This window comes from Ylistrum balloti, unplaced genomic scaffold (genome assembly GCF_031769215.1).
Source record: "Ylistrum balloti isolate Yb309-2 unplaced genomic scaffold, AGI_CSIRO_Ybal_v1 Utg370742, whole genome shotgun sequence".
NCBI lineage: Eukaryota > Metazoa > Mollusca > Bivalvia > Pectinida > Pectinidae > Ylistrum > Ylistrum balloti.
In genome coordinates this window covers 1314683-1335476 of record NW_026782437.1, presented here as the reverse complement: position 1 = coordinate 1335476, position 20794 = coordinate 1314683, and the positions used below count along the sequence as shown (strand labels likewise).

The following is a 20794-nucleotide window of genomic DNA, read 5'->3' as shown; positions in this document are numbered from 1 at the left end:
TTACATCAGAAAAATTAGAAATTAACGTGCCAGAGAGTAGTAGGGGTCAAGTAAAGATGCGCCTGTGCGTGAAATTCGTGTCCGGCTGTCTATTTTGTGTGTGTGTGTTTTGTTCAGTTGTCTATCTCAAGTGTAGCACAGAATCATAACTTTTATAGGATAATATCAATAAATGTAGAAAAACTTGTCACAATTTACATCTGAGACACGACATAATACAGCGTAATTAAGAATGACACCGGTAAAACATCCTTAAGGTCAAGATACGATCATCGCCCGGTGATAAAAACTAAACTGTGCATTGCTCCTAATAACAAAAATTATCAGTTCAAGTGAGGTAAATGGTGTTACAAAATCAATTAAGATGATAGAGGACAGTCCAACTGAAATTAGTATTGAGACTAGAACTTCTGCTCAAACCTTTCCTTACGCTGCAACATAATTTAAAAATACAGAATATACACAAATTTGAATCTGTATTGTTCATTAAATTTATTTTAAAAAGCTTTGTATTGCTTTTCAAGAATTTGTAGTTATTATCACCGGTTTCCATAATATTGAAAGATACAGTCAATTAAAGTTCAGACAGCACAAAAATCATGACAGTCTAGTTGCAGCAACAAGCATACGGGATAGGATGGAGACGGATGGAAACTTTTGGGAGACGGGACCCATTTTTACGTTATCTGTGTCCTTTTTTTACAATATCCATTGTAAACAACTACTTCGACAGCATTGGACGGTCCATAAAGGAAAGGGAAACCTTACAATATAGCGACGCAATGGTGTATCGCTTTGATATCAGAAATAGTTAACCTAAAGCGTGGACTAAGATAGATAACTCCTGCTGCGACGCCTCTAACCATTTGATCTCTTTTCAAACTTAAACATTTCAGTTTTTTAAATTTTTTTTCCGGTTTGTAAATTCACCGTAAAAAATTGGTATAATCACACGCCAATAATCCTTTTATTCACACTGTTTTTGTATCGTGTGATAATGAAAAAAAGCCGATACCGCAGCACAGCCTGAAAGTTCTCAGAATTTTCAGGGCATTGATAGATTATAAAAGAAAAAATAAAGAAGAAAAATTAATTAGACAAACCTATACAAAAGCTTATATTAGAAGTCGATTACGAGGCATTACAGTGGACTGATTAATTATATAGCTAACCTCATCTAATTTAACAATAAAACTAGTGTCCCTATCAGAGGACAAGACCTTCTCCTTAAATTTACCACAGAAACTTCTAAAATAAACAGTATCGTTGTCTTTGCAATCTGCCTAATCCCCTAAAGAAGCTTACTTTTGTGCTAGTGACTAGTTTTCATCGACGTAATTAGAAATTCTAATAAACAGAAATTCTTATTTTTATTTGAATTTCCGGATATTTTGTGTCATCCGTTTCTTATTGTAGCATACGTATTTGTTTTCCGGTGAAGAAAAACGTGGTAAGTCGATCTACGACTTTATCTGTGTGCATCGAAAACATCCATTCTGACTGCTGACAACCGTTGTTCTTTGAAGATATTCGTAAGATGTGTTTGTTTGCACGAAATAGTACACTTAATACTACATTATATATCCCAAATTAATTAATGAATATTAGGCATCGAACAATCCAACATTTAATATGACTAGTACTATATACAATAACTTTGATTGTTGGATCTTTTTCACACATGCAAATGAAGGAATGTGCTCTAATTATACCAAAAACAGTAAATTTTAAAGCTGTTTTTCTTACGATGAGTTAAATACTTTATAGTATAATTTACATTTGACGCATGCAACTAAGTTAAGAAGGATCCTGCATTTTAAAATTCCCAAAGTTTCCATAAAATTAATGTTTACTATTCGCATTTCAGTTTACATTTCAAGTAAATTACAAGAAAAGGTTCACGGAGCTTGTCAGATGATCATAGCAGTACGTTAAAAAATCATAGCAGGAGAATGTTAACACCTGCCTTTGAACTTCTTCAGGACAAATCATATCTGACTCTCGTCATCAAAGCGCCATATGCTAAGGTGAGACACTCTGGTATAGTCATTCTCTGTAGGCAAATTGCTTACAGTACATGTCATTTCATTGAAGATGTATAAACACTACCAGAAAGCAGTAAACTTATTGTGATGTCAATGATGTCCTGTGAATATCCATTGAATTGAAAATACATTTTTATCAGGATAATTTCACCTGTCTTACATGATAATCTTTTTGAGAATTTCCACTTTCATGTCAAATTTTGCTATGATACGATGTTCTCCTAAACATCAGTGTGACATGGAATTTATTAGACTTGTATTTCATATGATGATTGTCTAAATTTAAGTTTGTTCAATACCACATTATATAATTGGGTTTAATAAATTCTTTGAGTCCTAGCTTGGTACATGTACAAAGGGTAAGGATATTTTTTACAATGGTTTACTTGTCTCATTCTGATGGAGACAGAAAGGTTTTTGAAATTTGTTGAATTAGTGTGATGGATCATCGTCTGGCATAGATATGGTAAACTTTATTTTGGATATACATTGATATTAATTTTTGATATTTTTTGTACCACAGGTTTCGGATGCAGAAATCTTTATTGAAGATGAGGAAGTGAGATTTTTTTCAAAACCATACTTTCTAAGGTAATTAAAGAATAAATCAGTTTTGACATAAATTGTGTAAAAGACTTATAATCCCAACAGGAGCTACCTTCAGAAACACACAACAATTTATATACATCCATCGATTGTGTACAGTTTTAGTCCTAATCATGTAAATTACCAGAGCTCATGCATATATTAAATAAATAAATATGCTTTTCAATGAGCATGCAAGATACCCAAAATATCACTACAATTCATTTACCTGTTTTAGTATATTTTGGTAAAAACAATGATACACGTTTATGATATAATTTTTATGCTAAGAGCATTTTCAATGCTCTTCAGCATGTTGCTATCGCCCCTGAGGCTGAGTATCAAGTACTTCGTTTTCATTGGTTCATAAATCGAAAGTTTACTCCTACTCCATCTGCCGGACATTACCGTAATCATTGGATTATCGCCCCTACAAGTTGCTGATGCTAGTCATTAAATGAAACAACCTTATCGACATTTTCTTCATTACCTGTACATCAAGAAAATGTTTTGTGTTGTGTATTAATGATAATCAGACATCGAAATTTGTAAATACAATGACAAAGACTCACGTTTATGGTGGTAAATTTTGCGAGGCGATGCCAATATGGCGGCTTAACTTTCTTTTCCGCGCGATGCATTGTGGGAGTCATATACATTTGTATATCTTTCTATTTTTCTTTTTTCGAAAATTTACTTCCCGTTTAATACTGTTGATAACTATTAAAAATACTTATATATGTAGTTGAAAATAAAAATGAAACTAAAATAAGAATGATTTAGAGTAGCATAAAATTTTGACGGAAACAGCCGGGGTGCTCTGTGCTGCTGGACCCTGAAAGAAGACGGCGGCTGAAAGAAGATGGCGGGTAATTCATGTAGGTAAGTATCACTATATATATATATGTTAGCTGAATTTGAAGTCAATACTTATACTGAACTATCAATTGCATTTTTTGCAACAATTCATTTGGAATGAGCCTTCGCGTCTAGTGAATTTTGGCTGCACTTTTTTTTCAAAATATTTTCAAGACTTTTCCCTTGAAGCAGTATGCATTTGAAAAATGTGATGTAAGCATCTAGCACATTTTTGTTGCTTCCGTAAAGTATTTCAGTATTTTGGAATGGATTTATTTTGGAATGATCGTTTCATAATGGTCTCATCGCAGTCACTTCTGTCAGTGGCCCAACAGATCGGAAATTAACCAGAAAAAAAAACTTATCCGTAATATTGTACTGTACTACTTACGCTACCGTGAATAGATCTAGGAATCTGTCTGGGTAATATATCGATTTTACTTTAAAATATCTGTCACTGTCCGCGCTATTGTAGGTCTAGCTCTTTCAAATTTCTGATCGGAGATAATTTATAAGTACCCCAACGGCCCAAGGCCAGAGTATGAAATCGTACGGGAACTCTACAGCTATGCTAATTTTAAGGTTTACATGTGAAGTTAATATATATAGTTTTAGCTTAATTTTAGTTTTTGTCTTTCTGACATGATGTCTCGTTGATTCTGTTGAAGAGTGATGCATGTGAACGATTACAATATGAAGATTAGGAATAATGAAGATGTCAATTAACATCTGATTCCCGGAAAGTATTTTAATAAAGATTAGGATAAACCTAGCAAAGTGTTAGGTCCCAGTGTGAATGTGTAAAGTTCCAGTGTGAATGTGTAAAGTCCCAGTGTGAATGTGTAAAGTATTATTGGTACAATTGAACTTTTTGATATATGTACTGTATTTGTTCATCTCAGAAATTTCAGTATTATGTCAACTGCGTCCACTTTCAGTTCAACACTTTTGATTCATCAATTTTACCCAGCCCTAGGCTCAATATTTGTCATTAATTGTCGACTGTTTTTTAGAGTTTTGTTTTCATGGTGAATGGAATGAAATGAGATAAATAGTCTAACCAATACCCCTCGAGAGCTAATTAAGACATTGCAGTATTATCATTTTGGGCCTTATTAAAAGTCAAATTGCAACTTTTAAGAAACTCAAGTGACTGTAAGTACAACAATAAGATGTCAATAATCAATGAAATTGATTAATTGAGAAGACATTTTCTTAGTACAGTTAACCAGGCTTTGTAGTGGTTTGTTCAGAACTGTAGTTCTGGTTAAGTAACCATTAATTGTGTCCTTTCAGTTACAATGACATACATTTTTGAAATACCTCTACTGTAGCTAAATATGGCATTTGTAATAGACAGCCAACATTAATTTTGTGATAGACATAGCCAAATTTAATTTTAGGATCAGTTAGGACAGCTACTGTTTGTAACAGGCATGGGTTCAATTACATGATGACGTAATTAATGAAATTACAATTACATTATGAAAATGGCATTGCCATTGCATGACGGTCCAATGTAATTAATTAAATTACACATTACCTTTCAAGTCATAATGATTTTTGAAATACAAACGTCAAAATAAATTATCATACTGCACAGATTTATCTCATGAATTTAACTTTATGATTCAATCTCTGTATGACCATGGTCAAGATATTCTTATTTTCTAGCTGTCCATCACTTCATAATTTGACAGTCCTGAATGTCAAAATAATTAATTATATTTAATATAGACTCCTATTGGGAAGTTCAAGACTATAAGCTTATACAGAAGTGTATATTTCTTGCACATAATCATAGCAATAAAGAAATATAGTTATTTATTTCCCTTACTCTCTTTCAGCAGGTGGATGTCCCTGAAGAAATGAAATCTGGAATGGTAGAAGGTATCTCTTGATTCTTCTAACTTGGAATTGGCCATTGTGACCAACAATGGATTTGAGGACCTTATGGTGGAGAAAAACGTCCTTCTTTCCGACCTCCAATTAGATGTTGAAGATGGTTAATCACTTGAGGATATGCTAACAACCATGTTGCCTTTTAAGGTCACAGTACTCTCTAAAGGCGGCAATATATTTACCATCACAAAAGAAGAATCAACAAATGGCAGAAACTAAACAAATGTGGAAAAGATCATTGTATGCTGCATTTGTAGTAAATTTCTTTACAATCTTCAATTTACTTAAGTAGAAAGATTCACTAGTTATACCAAGTTTATGTAGAAAGGCTCACTGTATACTGAGTTTGTAGTGTACATAGAAAGGTTTACTTATTTTTTTTTTCTGAGTTATGTATATACAATATATATAAAAACTTTTTGTAGAAAAGATCACCGCATACTGAGTTTGTTGTTTACAAATGTGTAGAAAAGATTGCTGTATACCGAGTTTATAGTTTACAATTGTCTAGAAAAATCACTGTATACTGAACATAATACGACTTCTGTTTAAAACCTTCATTTAAACTTAGACATGTATTTTTTTTTATTTATCTTAAAAGTCTACCTACAACAATTTTGTGTATGCAATCTTGTACTAGGATATTTACATGACAAGATTACATTGCTGATCAAAGCATGGAAAGAATACTGAATAAAGAAAACAAGATATAAGCATCTTTATCATGTTTTTATTTTTATTATTATCATTATTATTTTTCCATGATGTCTGTCCACATGGAATTTGTAAGCACTCTTGTGCATTCTTATACCACCAAAAGGGTGGGTAAATCGAATCAAGTTGTCTATCTGTCCATCCATCTGTTTGTCTGTCTGTAGACACATCTTGTCTAGACAACTCCAATGAAACTACAGTAATATTCGGGACAATGTGTAGATGTGCATGCACCATTTTCCCCTGGAAATATTGATTGCCATGGCATCTGGTCAATATAGACAGGTTTTGCATGTCGGTCAACTTCTAAACCTGTGGACCAATTTCAACAAAACTTCGCAGGAATATTAGGGAACATGTGCACATGCCGCTGTGTTTCAGAGGATGTTTTTTTGCAAAAGGTCACCATGGGGAGATAACTAAGGCTGTGGGTGATGGGGGTATTAGCTATTTGGATTACAGTTTCAGTTATCCCTGGGCAATGTGGAGAGGATATAGTAATGATTTTGAGGATTGAATGTAGAGGTCACAGTACTTGCATAAGTACTATATGATTACCTTGTAAACGCATTGAGACCAAGACAGTTAGTATACCTTAATCAAATTTGGAACATGTATCCCTTGTGAGGAGAAGTCGGTTTCTTTAGAAATTCAGGGTCAGATATCAAAGATCAAGGTCACAGTCAAAAAACGGATAGTTGCATGGGGGTGTTTTTCCATTGTATTACCGTCGTTTTTCTATCAAATTTCACAACCTAAAAGATATTCACATCTTGTAAATTTCAAGGTTCAAGGTCACTGTAAGGATGTTAAAAAAAATGATAATACAAGAGGAATAAAATATCTTGTGACAAGTTTTAGAGAACAAAGAATATATAAACATGAAAAATTGGAACAAAGTCAATATCTACTTGAAGATTCCCAGAAAAAGTACAAGGAGAATAAGACCAGGTTTTCTGGAAGAATAGGCATCTTCTATTTTAAGTTATGGTGACAAGTCATGTTTGTTTTAGAAAATTGGCACTCTTTTGCAGTCTTTTACAAACAATCTGGAAAATGAAGCTGTCCAATATTTGTATGTAGCATGTTATTTGCATGATGGTCTAACTAATGGTCTTAAACCAATAGGATACACAGTCTTTAAAGTGATAATATGGTGTCCATGATCAACATTCCCTACAATGTATCCAAAGAAATAGACAATTTCCCTATCATTGCATCTTGGAGCCTACTTGGGACATGTATTACATAAGTAATACTACTATGCTTGTTATTTCTGATATCTGCTGGTCATTTTTTATGGGCTGCAATGATTTATTGATTGCATATAGTTGGTTTCAGTATATAGCAAGCTAATAACAAAGAATTTATTTTTTAATGGTCTTAGCATACCAGTACTTTCAGTACTTTGATTTTTCCTATAATGGCTGTTTTATCAGTGTAGTTGATGGCTTGCTTCAGTTCAGCTTCAGTTTGGAATTAATAACTTTACACAATACATTCACTATGTGCAGATAAAGAGCTAGTTTTTTTTATACTCCAGTAACATTAAATACATGTATGTGCTATCTTACTTGAAGCAACTGTGTAACATGCAGTGTATACCTGGGTATACCGATCTGGCTCCAAAATATTATCTTTAAGCACCACTTTTAGATTGCTCTTCACTAGTAATTACTCATCATTTTATTCAATGTTATCTTTTTTGTATTATTACTTGGTAAACTTGGTATTTTTATTTGGGTTAAATCTGTGAATAAAATATTATGCTGTTTTTATGGTAAAAGAAATCATTTGTTGATAAATTTTGTTTTGTAGATTGAATTTGCCAGGGAAATTAATAGAAGATGGCAGAGAGAGTGCTAAATACAACTCAGATGATGGTATGTGTCTCACCTGTATCATACATAGGTAAAGAGTGTGAGTGATGTCACTCAGATGATGGTAGGTGTCTCCCCTGTATCATACATAGGAATAACATGTGATTGATGTCACTCAGATGATGGTAGGTGTCTCCCCTGTATCATACATAGGAATAACATGTGATTGATGTCACTCAGATGATGGTATGTGTCTCCCCTGTATCATACATAGGAATAACATGTGATTGATGTCACTCAGATGATGGTATGTGTCTCCCCTGTATCATACATAGGAATAACATGTGATTGATGTCACTCAGATGATGGTATGTGTCCACCCTGTATCATACATAGGAACAACATGTGATTGATGTCACTCAGATGATGGTATGTGTCTCACCTGTATCATACATAGGAATAACATGTGATTGATGTCACTCAGATGATGGTATGTGTCCACCCTGTATCATACATAGGTATAACATGTGATTTATGTCACTCAGATGATGGTATGTGTCTCCCCTGTATCATACATAGGTATAGCATGTGATTGATGTCACTCAGATGATGGTATGTGTCTCACCTGTATCATACATAAATATAGAGTGTGATTGATGTCACTTAAATGATGGTATGTTTCTCACCTGTATCATACATAGGTGTAGCATGTGAGTGATGTCACTCAGATGGTGGTATGTCTCACCTGTATCATACATAGGTGTAGAGTGTGATTGATGTCACTCAGATGATGGTATGTGTCTCCCCTGTATCATACATAGGTATAGCATGTGATTGATGTCACTCAGATGATGGTATATGTCTCCCCTGTATCATACATAGGAATAACATGTGATTGATGTCACTCAGATGATGGTATGTGTCTCCCCTGTATCATACATAGGAATAACATGTGATTGATGTCACTCAGATGATGGTATGTGTCTCCCCTGTATCATACATAGGAATAACATGTGATTGATGTCACTCAGATGATGGTATGTGTCTCCCCTGTATCATACATAGGTATAACATGTGATTGATGTCACTCAAATGATGGTATGTGTCCACCCTGTATCATACATAGGTATAGCATGTGATTGATGTCACTCAGATGATGGTATGTGTCTCACCTGTATCATACATAAATATAGAGTGTGATTGATGTCACTCAGATGATGGTATGTGTCTCCCCTGTATCATACATAGGAATAACATGTGATTGATGTCACTCAGATGATGGTATGTGTCTCCCCTGTATCATACATAGGAATAACATGTGATTGATGTCACTCAGATGATGGTATGTGTCTCCCCTGTATCATACATAGGAATAACATGTGATTGATGTCACTCAGATGATGGTATGTGTCTCCCCTGTATCATACATAGGTATAACATGTGATTGATGTCACTCAGATGATGGTATGTGTCCACCCTGTATCATACATAGGTATAGCATGTGATTGATGTCACTCAGATGATGGTATGTGTCTCACCTGTATCATACATAAATATAGAGTGTGATTGATGTCACTTAGATGATGGTATGTTTCTCACCTGTATCATACATAGGTGTAGCATGTGAGTGATGTCACTCAGATGGTGGTATGTCTCACCTGTATCATACATAGGTGTAGAGTGTGATTGATGTCACTCAGATAATTGTATGTGTCTCCCCTGTATCATACATAGGAACAACATGTGATTGATGTCACTCAGATGATGGTATGTGTCTCACCTGTATCATACATAGGAATAACATGTGATTGATGTCACTCAGATGATGGTATGTGTCCACCCTGTATCATACATAGGTATAACATGTGATTTATGTCACTCAGATGATGGTATGTGTCTCCCCTGTATCATACATAGGTATAGCATGTGATTGATGTCACTCAGATGATGGTATGTGTCTCACCTGTATCATACATAAATATAGAGTGTGATTGATGTCACTTAAATGATGGTATGTTTCTCACCTGTATCATACATAGGTGTAGCATGTGAGTGATGTCACTCAGATGGTGGTATGTCTCACCTGTATCATACATAGGTGTAGAGTGTGATTGATGTCACTCAGATGATGGTATGTGTCTCCCCTGTATCATACATAGGTATAGCATGTGATTGATGTCACTCAGATGATGGTATATGTCTCCCCTGTATCATACATAGGTATAACATGTGATTGATGTCACTCAGATGATGGTATGTGTCTCCCCTGTATCATACATAGGAATAACATGTGATTGATGTCACTCAGATGATGGTATGTGTCTCCCCTGTATCATACATAGGAATAACATGTGATTGATGTCACTCAGATGATGGTATGTGTCTCCCCTGTATCATACATAGGTATAACATGTGATTGATGTCACTCAGATGATGGTATGTGTCCACCCTGTATCATACATAGGTATAGCATGTGATTGATGTCACTCAGATGATGGTATGTGTCTCACCTGTATCATACATAAATATAGAGTGTGATTGATGTCACTTAGATGATGGTATGTTTCTCACCTGTATCATACATAGGTGTAGCATGTGAGTGATGTCACTCAGATGGTGGTATGTCTCACCTGTATCATACATAGGTGTAGAGTGTGATTGATGTCACTCAGATAATTGTATGTGTCTCCCCTGTATCATACATAGGTATAGCATGCGATAGGTGTCTCTTGTCAGTGGAAACAGATTCATATACATCTCTCACACTATTCTATCATATATATGTAAAGCCTTACCAAAATCTGCCTTGATCTTCCATGTACCAAGATTTTACTTGAACAAAGTCTTCAGAAAAGATACAACATCTAATATTAGATTATAACTTTGTTGTATTAGCGAATACTAATTCGAAATTGAGTTATCTTTCATCAGGAAATAGTGATGGACAGTGCCGTGTTGTATGAAATTGAAAATACTTACCTGTATAGCTTGTTACAGTGGAATTCTGTGATGATTATTGTCAAATAATGAAGTTACTGTTATATCAAACTCTAAGTAGCAGCTTGATTGTTACCGATCTTGAATCTGTTTTACAGGAAGTTTCACCATTAAGATTCCTAAGGCAACTGAAGGAGAAATCTTTGAGGGGTTGGACATGCTCACCAAATTGTTGACCCCAAAAGGTCAAACTTCAGCAGCATCTCCCCTCATACAGGTGCTGGGTATGTCATTTCATTATCATTTTAGTAGTTTACTAATCAGAACTCCTGTCAATCGGATTTTCGTGCACTAACATACAACTGCATCAGTCCATTCTGTGTTGGAGAGGTTGGCAAACATTCAGACTAATAAGAGAAACAGCCAAGGGAACTTGGATGCAGTGATGAGAATATGCCATGAAGATGAAGACCTTAATGACAAGAAAAAAGAAGTGCTTGTGGATCTCTTTAAAAATTTCAAAAACAGGAAAGTTAACCTGTAATGTCAATGTGGAACTGTAATGTAGGCGTAAATTTACAGAAAAACTTGCCTGTATTGTGTTTTTGAAATATCACTGTAGTGTGAACGTTATACCTACCCAATAAAAAAAAACATACCAAACGTAAAACTATACTTGGTTTTGTTTTAACTAGTAGTCTAGTGTTTTTCCAATTTCCTGAAAATGTTGTGAAATTTTCCTAATTTAAAAGGTACAGGCTGCTTTGAAAAAAGGCAAAAAATCACTGTATATTTAGTTTGAACCAATATCAAATGTGGGCACATATGTGGCTATTTTGGATATTGAATTTCTTCTCATAATTTGATGAGCGAGTTAAGCATGGGTCCTGATGGAACATGTTTGGCAGGACGTTTATTATATGTTTGTCAGTAACCTTTTTATTGAGGTAATTGTATTTTTTGTAACAGATTCATCCACTGAAGCTACAAACCCAGCAGGCACAGAGCTGGAAATAGATGAAGATTTTGACTGGCACATTGATCAGAAGGTATATGTGGAGGAGGAACTACCTCTGGATGCCCCAAAATATGGCTTTGGTAACACAAAAAGTGGCGTATTTAAACGACTTCAGGTAAATTTGACTTTGTCTTCAGAGATTTAATTACTTTTATTTTTAATGTAACTTCAGTGTTATCCTACTTTCAACTACTACATCCTAGAATAAATTTCTGCTTGTGATGATCATAAAAAGTGACTTAAAAACAAAGGTTGGTTTCTGGTACATCTGTATTGTGAAAGGTCCTATTTACTCTTCATCGAAAGTGAAAGCATTTACTGTAGGGTGACAGTGTTGGCATCTACCCAAACATATGTAACTTTTATTCTGTAGATTACAGATTTAAAGATATTTTAAAGGTAGTACCTAAATCTATATGTACACAGGAAGACATAATCGATGTTGTCAGTCTCCGTGACCCAGATGGCTGTTGTCCGACAGAGCGGAGAGAAAAACGCACTCAAGCAGAGCAGGACAAATTTGACCCAGACTATTACCTGTAAGACTGAGTATAATTCCAGTTACTATTAATAAAGTGTTAACAAAATCTGTTACATGTAAGATTAAAATGTGTAGTTTATGTCAGATATTTTGTTTTTTTATTTCAAGACAGAGTATAACTCAATTTGTACTTTATGTTCAAAAAGTAAATATTTTGTCAAACAATGTTTTTTCTTTTTGTGCATGATGAAAGATTTTATTTTCAACAGTAATCAAATTATTGAAAATGTTTTTAGAAAATCTAATGTTGCTTTATTCTAAATGAAACTTTCTAATCATTAGTATTTTAATTAGAAATCTGAATGATCCTAATCAATGATTCAGAAATATCTTTCCTTCACTTCAAACAATTTTTGTAATAAAAATCACAATATCCAAACTTGAGTGTACGCCACTTTTCGCTGAAATTCTAAATGTGATTTTGCGATGTGAAGTCTGTATATATGGATGCATACAGAAGATTAATGTATTTTTCATAGCAGTATAAAAAATTAATTAAAAGAAAAAAAATTGCAGTATTTTCAATAATGTAAAATAAACTTTCGAAATCAATTCCTTGCAGCTGAATTTTTCTATGCAATGAGTTGATTTTAATTGCAATTGTTTATATGAATAACATGACTTTAAGTTGCCTGATAGACTTGAATTATCTGTAATGTGTTATACATCCATTTACAATTTTCAAATTCTCTAAAACAAGCTAATTTATTTCAAACAGAGCAGATTTGTATGATGATGGCATCGTACAAGACCTTATGAATTATAGAGCACCATGGGAAAAACAACTGAAGTCTATGGAGCAAGGTAATGGCTGTGTCTACATTTGGTGCTAGTATGCTCCACACTTGTCGGTTTTATAATGAAGGTGACATTGTAGTCATCGAAACGTCACACTTTAATGTTTTACTGGTTATGTTATAAGAACTTCTTTTCTATTCATGTATACTATTTATGGAAAGTATGATCCCATAGATACAGAGCACAAGAAGTATGACTCCATATATATCACCTTTAGGAAGTATGATCCCACAGATACAGAACACAAGAAGTATGACTCTATATATATCATCTATAGATAGTATGCTCCCACAGATACAGAACACAAGGAGTGTAACTCCATATATATCACCTTTAGGAAGTATGATCCCACAGATACAGAACACAAGAAGTATGACTCTATATATATCATCTATAGAAAGTAGGATCCCACAGATACAGAACACAAGAAGTATGACTCCATATATATCACCTTTAGGAAGTATGATCCCACAGATACAGAACACAAGAAGTATGACTCTATATATATCATCTATAGATAGTATGCTCCCACAGATACAGAACACAAGGAGTGTAACTCCATATATATCACCTTTAGGAAGTATGCTCCCACAGATACAGAACATAAGAAGTGTAACTCCATATATATCACCTTTAGGAAGTATGATCTTTTAGATACCACACACAAAGAGTGTAACTCTTCATGTACATATTTGTATTTCAGTGAAATTTACAGATTCAGAAAACGAGAAGATGAGAAATCTACCAAAGAAAGAATGTATCCTTGCTATTAAATTAATTTAAGGTTTGAATTGTATTTCTGCAGAGAGTTAATATTATTAGAGTGGAAATTTTAAATGTATTAGTATCCTTTAAATTTGTTAATTTGAATGAATTCATGGCTATGTCTTGTCTAGTGTAGAAGTCAGAATATCAGATACTATGGAAAGTTGACGGGCCTAGAGAAATGTATGCAGCATTCTCCTTCTCATATTTATTATTGAACTAACATCAGATACTCATACCAAGAAAATTCCATACCTCATTGAAAAAGAGTTACTTCTCTTCCCTCAGAATAACTTAATATAGTTCTAGCAGTCTTTCCTTGCTATCAGATTTTTTTTGCATACTGAAGAAATCTCATGGGAGAAAATAAAATGTTTGGAGGGCTAATGAAACAGATTTATATATGGTGTGTGTAAGAACAAAATTTGATGTACAGCCTTGACTTGAGAGATCTATTAGAGGAGAAACAACTAATAGGAATCTACCTAGGCCTTGTGGATCTCTTGTTTGCCTATGCCTACAACCATCGTTCTACAGAGAGCGAGAACAATGTAAGTATTTACACATGAACTAGGGATTGAAATTTATAGAAGTTGTGTTATGTGTTACATGAAATTAATCATAAACACCTCACAACAGAACAGATATACCAGACAATAGGTATTTTCTGATTTTATCAAATTCCTCATTCAACCATCATAAATCTACAATTGTATAATGTAAATGTTTATTGCCAAGAGAAAAACGTTTTTATTATTTGGTATACATAACCTTTCAAGTTTAAAAAAATAGCCATTTGTCTGGTTCAGGTATAACACTGTACACTACAAATGTCTGTTGTTTGTTGAGAAAGATGTAATTTAAATTATCTATTTGAACAAAATCTAATTGTAGGTGGAGTCTGCCTGGACTATCTGTAACCTGAGTGCCACCTTATCATGGCTAGATGTAAGTGTGATAATTCTTATAGGAAATATTTCTTCCAGGAAGGTAAAACCTCATACAGGTAGTGTTCAGTAACTTTACATCAGAACTGTTCTTACTAACAAACTACAGTAACTCAGAATAGGTTAACATGTAATCATTGATTCTCCATGTTATGTAGGTGAATAACTTTCGTTTTAGGTATACATGTTGTACCCTTAACTCTATCATTATACCAGTAAGGTATGTTGTTTTTATCAACTGTCCTGAATAATAGAAACAAATAAGAAGATGTCAACTGAGATCATTGAAATTTGTTCATAAAAATGAACACAAAACAAGATTTTTTCTAAAGCTCTTGAATCTCTCTTGTTGTGTTATGAACTTATATATGTTGTGGGTATTGTTGTTACTATGCATGTGTCTAATTGTAGGAATTCCACTCCATTGAAGATGTGGTGGTGAGCTCATTACGTCGCAGTTTGTGTTACCCCCTATATCGGCAGTGGGCCTTCTCCACTAAAGTGCTTTCAGACACTCGACACATTCTAAAGCAAGGTAAATAAACTTTTAAAGCTAAAGTGTTGTCAGAGACCTGACAGATCCTACAACTATGTATGTTAAAGGAGATTTTCTCCACTAAAATCCTCTCAGATTCTTAACAGGTCCTACAGCTAGGTGAGGACTTTCCCACTAAAATCCTCGCTGATACTCAACAGGTCCTACAGCTAGGTGAGGACTTTCCCACTAAAATCCTCTCAGATACTCAACAGGTCCTACAGCTAGGTGGGGACTTCTCCACAAAAATCCTCTCAGATACTCAGCAGATCCTACAGCTAGGTGAGTAGGACTTCTCCACAAAAATCCTCTCAGATACTCAACAAGTCCTACAGCTAGGTGAGGACTTCTCCACAAAAATCCTCTCAGATACTCAGCAGATCCTACAGCTAGGTGAGTAGGACTTCTCCACAAAAATCCTCTCAGATACTCAACAAGTCCTACAGCTAGTAGAGTACTTTCCCACAAAAATCCTCTCAGATACTCCACAAGTCCTTCAGCTAGGTGAGGACTTCTCCACAAAAATCCTCTCAGATACTCAGCAGGTCCTACAGCTAGGTGAGGACTTCTCCACAAAAATCCTCTCAGATACTCCACAAGTCCTTCAGCTAGGTGAGGACTTCTCCACAAAAATCCTCTCAGATACTCAGCAGGTCCTACAGCTAGGTGAGGACTTTCCCATTAAAATCCTCTCAGATACTCCACAAGTCCTTCAGCTAGGTGAGGACTTTCCCATTAAAATGCTCTCAGATACTCAACAGGTCCTACAGCTAGGTGAGGACTTTCCCATTAAAATGCTCTCAGATACTCAACAGGTCCTACAGCTAGGTGAGGACTTTCCCACTAAAATCCTCTCGGATACTCAACAGGTCCTACAGCTAGGTGAGGACTTTCCCACTAAAATCCTCTCGGATACTCAGCAGATCCTACAGCTAGGTGAGGACTTTCCCACTAAAATCCTCTCGGATACTCAACAGGTCCTACAGCTAGGTGAGGACTTTCCCACTAAAATCCTCTCAGATACTCAACAAGTCCTACAGCTAGGTGAGTACTTTCCCACTAAAATCCTCTCTGATACTCAACAGGTCCTACAGCTAGGTGAGGACTTTCCCACTAAAATCCTCTCAGATACTCAACAGGTCCTACAGCTAGGTGAGGACTTTCCCACTAAAATCCTCTCTGATACTCAACAGGTCCTACAGCTAGGTGAGTACTTTCCCACAAAAATCCTCTCAGATACTCCACAAGTCCTTCAGCTAGGTGAGGACTTCTCCACAAAAATCCTCTCAGATACTCAGCAGGTCCTACAGCTAGGTGAGGACTTTCCCACTAAAATCCTCTCAGATACTCAACAGGTCCTACAGCTAGGTGAGGACTTTCCCACTAAAATCCTCTCAGATACTCCACAAGTCCTTCAGCTAGGTGAGGACTTCTCCACAAAAATCCTCTCAGATACTCAGCAGGTCCTACAGCTAGGTGAGTAGGACTTCTCCACAAAAATCCTCTCAGATACTCCACAAGTCCTACAGCTAGTAGAGTACTTTCCCACAAAAATCCTCTCAGATACTCCACAAGTCCTTCAGCTAGGTGAGGACTTCTCCACAAAAATTCTCTCAGATACTCAGCAGGTCCTACAGCTAGGTGAGGACTTTCCCATTAAAATGCTCTCGGATACTCAACAGGTCCTACAGCTAGGTGAGGACTTTCCCACTAAAATCCTCTCTGATACTCAACAGGTCCTACAGCTAGGTGAGGACTTTCCCACTAAAATCCTCTCTGATACTCAACAGGTCCTACAGCTAGGTGAGGACTTTCCCACTAAAATCCTCTCAGATACTCAACAAGTCCTACAGCTAGGTGAGGACTTTCCCATTAAAAACCTCTCAGATACTCAACAAGTCCTACAGCTAGGTGAGTAGGCCTCCATCATCATACAGACTGAAGTGTTAATTTGTCCTATGTTTATGTTATACAGGTAAAACCTACATACTGAAGTGTCTGTTAGAGATAGAAGACCTCCTCACTCACACCTATCCTTACTATATTCTCAACAACTTGTACATCACCGACTACTGTGTGTGGATACAGACTGCCAGGTAAGTTATGTAGTTCTGAGGTGTTTTGATAACCAATTAATTAAGACTGTTTGTAATTGGGATTTTCAATTAAGAAATAGAATAGACATTGGCATAGGAAAAAAGTCAGTTGTTAAAGACACAAGGACAATAGATCCTTGTTGCTATGGAGACGATATCTCTGATTGCAGTAATGTCAAATTGTTCTATATATAGATCCAGGATTCGTATTCATCACCAATAATAATCCAAACTTTTTTCATGATGGATATCGCAATTATTTTGTTAATGTCATTTGTAATTCGAAATATCTAGCTCTTAGCATTTTATGACCTCCAGGTATATTACTTATTGTCCGAGTCATGGCCAAGAGCTTCAGTTAAAGGCAGGCTCTCATCTGAGTTGAGAGATATCATCCTCTCAGATGTTTTACATGTGGTTATATAGATATTCTGTAAACATACAAATACATCCATACGTCACACAGATAATGTAATTGTGTAACTTTCGTTTCAGTGATAAAAGACTGGCTTCTCTGACAGATGCTTTAACAACAGTAAGTGTCATAGCTTTAGAAACGAACAATATAAAACCACATTAGTCTTCCTTCCAAATAATAAGTCTTTTATCCTGTAATTCTTTCTTAATACAGTTACATATCTGTTCTACTTATTTGATCCAGCTGTTTTCATGAGAGTGTTTTTCACTCGTAAGCAAAATTATGTGTCAAAACTAATGCAGAGCATCTGTCTACCTTTTATCTTAATATTTATTCTTAAATCTCTATTAATTGGGTACAATTTACATATATGTATTCCTATTTCTTTCTGTATGGAAAAAAAATTACTAAACATTTACCTTTGTAAACAAAAATTTAATACACAAAGAGGCTAGCAGGCTAACAGATTGGCAGATTTTACAGCTGTTTGCTTATTTTCCTTTCAGATGTCTGTCCATAAGGACATGGTTGGACTTAATTTATGTGAAGTAGAAGTGGAGGCTGCAGAGGAAAATGATCACAGCGTGAATGTACTTACAGAAAGTGTCTCTCAGATTGGCTTGCTGCCACATAAAGGTGTTCTTGTCTCCAGTAACACTAAGGATAGTGATGATGACAGCACTGAATCTGAATCTAGTAGTTACGAAAGCTCAGAAACTGATGATGAAAGCACAGAAACTGATGATGAAAGCACAGAAACTGATGATAAAAGTACAGAAAGTGGTGATGAAAACACAGAATGTGGTGATGAAAATAAACTTGTTACTAATAATGCAGAAAATGATGAGGATAATGAACAAAATATCAGTCACAAGAAAAAATGTGATGAAGACACACAAGTCAATGAAATGGAAAAACATGAGACATTCTTAAATGGGGAATTTACTAATTCTAAAGAAAATATAAAGAATGTGAATGGAAGTCATGGACATGAAGGAAGTCCTGTGATTACTTGTGGTGTAGTACACACACGACATTGATAAACCGTCTATACTGATATGATAGAATTTTTACCATCTGTTCTATATCTACAATATCATTACATAGCTGGCAACAACTTAGAACCAGAGAACTGACAAATGTCAGGAAGATTCTGGTATTGTGTTGGACTCCTATCCTAAGATTTACATAGATATGGATGTTTTGTTTTTTGTTGTATAGACAATAATTTGCTTATGGAATACGGATAAATAGTTCAAAATTTGATCTTGACCTCTGACCTGACGACCTTGACATGTTGTGGGTCAATGTCTCATTTCATTTTCAGTCAGTAAGGCTTTACTATACCATGAAATGTCTTGGTGAAATATTTCCAGTTTGACCTTGAAATTTGACCTTATGACCTTGATCCATGCTTAGATGACTTCTCATATGATTTCAATCAGTGATGTGCCATAACATCATAAGTAAATACTTACTAGTTACATTAAAATATGATATATTATTTGCCAAGTATTCCCATTTCTATTAATGGTATTGGTAACCTTGACCTTTGCAATCTGAACATGAAAAGCAATTGAGAGATACATCGTAGCATTTACTGCAAAGAAACAGTTGAGAATGTAGTAATCGTAATCTTGACTTTAATCTCAGGACCGGAAAAAAAACTCCTAGACAAGCAATTCCTTCAGAATAAAAGAATTTTTATACAACTACAAGCTTTTGAAATTAGTCTAGTCAAGGCCGTACTAAATGTGGGAAGAATTTTACTGTCCGTCTCTTCAGTGGTGAAGTATAATATACATTGTCTTAGGTATCTTTTTCTAATTCTAACATGAATACTTCCTTAGTTTTTGAAGATGTTCTAACCAGGAAGTATCAGGTATCAACAGGTTTTGAACTACTGCATGAAATAAAGAAGTCCTACATTTCATGTCTTGTTTGATTATTGTTGTATCTATATATGTCAGACATGTACTTCCTGAAATCAATAGTCTTCTTTTGTAAAGAAGTATTGGTTAATGATGGTGTGAAGTTTTTCTTCGTAGTTGCCTGAATGTTCTTATACTTGGTTGTTTACAGTTAAATAGTTCTAGACAGCATTGAAATCAATCATCAGTCTTTTAGCTCACCTGGCCTGCATCATTATAAATAATGATAATAATAAAAGACTTTATTGAAGGTCAATGACATTTTGAGTGTACATTACTTTTTGCAAGTAGTCGACATCAGAAATGTACAATATTTACATCAAGTAAAATTGAAATATGGCCAAATATAAAATATTACAGTTTGAATAAAATCAGTTAAAAGATGCGTTATGAATGCATATAAAACATGTGACACACACAGTAGCGATTAAGAGTTACTTAAAATACAATAATGAGATACTGTTACGATGACAAGATCTTCTAAAACTTCCAGGGAGTGGAATTTTATGTTTAAAAGTTGCGCATATATTTTTCAAATTTAAAACTATTCAGGTTTCGGCACTGCCTAACATTGTCTGGTAAACCATTCCAAAGTGTTGGTCCATTAAATAAAAATGAATCAACTGAATTTATCTGTTTTATGTTTAGGGACGACATATTTCTCTCCAGTAGATGACCTAGTCTGTCTATTGTGAACACTAGATGCTAATACATTACAGTCCAGATAATTTGGACATAGTTTGTTAATAACTTTGAACATCAAAATATACTCATTATATTTCACTCTCTTACTAAATGGTAACCAATTGAGTTTAGTAAAAAGTTCTTCACCTGATACAGAATAATCTGAATCTAGTATTATGCGTAGAACTCTCTCTTGCAAC

The 20794-nt window shown here is 34.9% G+C and overlaps 1 protein-coding gene and 1 long non-coding RNA gene across 2 annotated transcripts; both read left to right on the top strand.

Moving 5' to 3' along the window:
• The first annotated feature begins 1471 nt into the window (after positions 1-1471).
• LOC132557962 (protein SHQ1 homolog) lies at positions 1472-19910 on the top strand. The gene is made up of 15 exons (XM_060222491.1): positions 1472-1532; positions 1868-2027; positions 2569-2636; positions 7923-7987; positions 11020-11145; positions 11831-11994; positions 12306-12418; positions 13139-13224; positions 13922-13975; positions 14434-14534; positions 14878-14931; positions 15342-15465; positions 17441-17561; positions 18057-18096; positions 18486-19910. Exons 2-15 carry the CDS (start codon positions 1953-1955, stop codon positions 19017-19019), a joined length of 1725 nt encoding a protein of 574 aa, XP_060078474.1. The 5' UTR covers positions 1472-1532; positions 1868-1952; the 3' UTR covers positions 19020-19910.
• Positions 3005-6112, top strand: LOC132557974 (uncharacterized). Its single transcript, XR_009554535.1, has 2 exons — positions 3005-3512; positions 5336-6112. It is a non-coding gene; the product is annotated as an uncharacterized LOC132557974 (long non-coding RNA).
• Positions 19911-20794: the final 884 nt, after the last annotated feature.

Excerpts from the sequence above, each read along its gene's own strand:
- LOC132557962 (XM_060222491.1), top strand. The coding sequence starts at position 1,953 with ATGTTAACACCTGCCTTTGAACTTCTTCAGGACAAATCATATCTGACT. Across the intron at positions 11,146-11,830 it reads TCCCCTCATACAGGTGCTGG|ATTCATCCACTGAAGCTACA; the intron begins GTATGTCATTTC and ends TTTTTGTAACAG. Across the intron at positions 12,419-13,138 it reads TTTGACCCAGACTATTACCT|AGCAGATTTGTATGATGATG; the intron begins GTAAGACTGAGT and ends TATTTCAAACAG.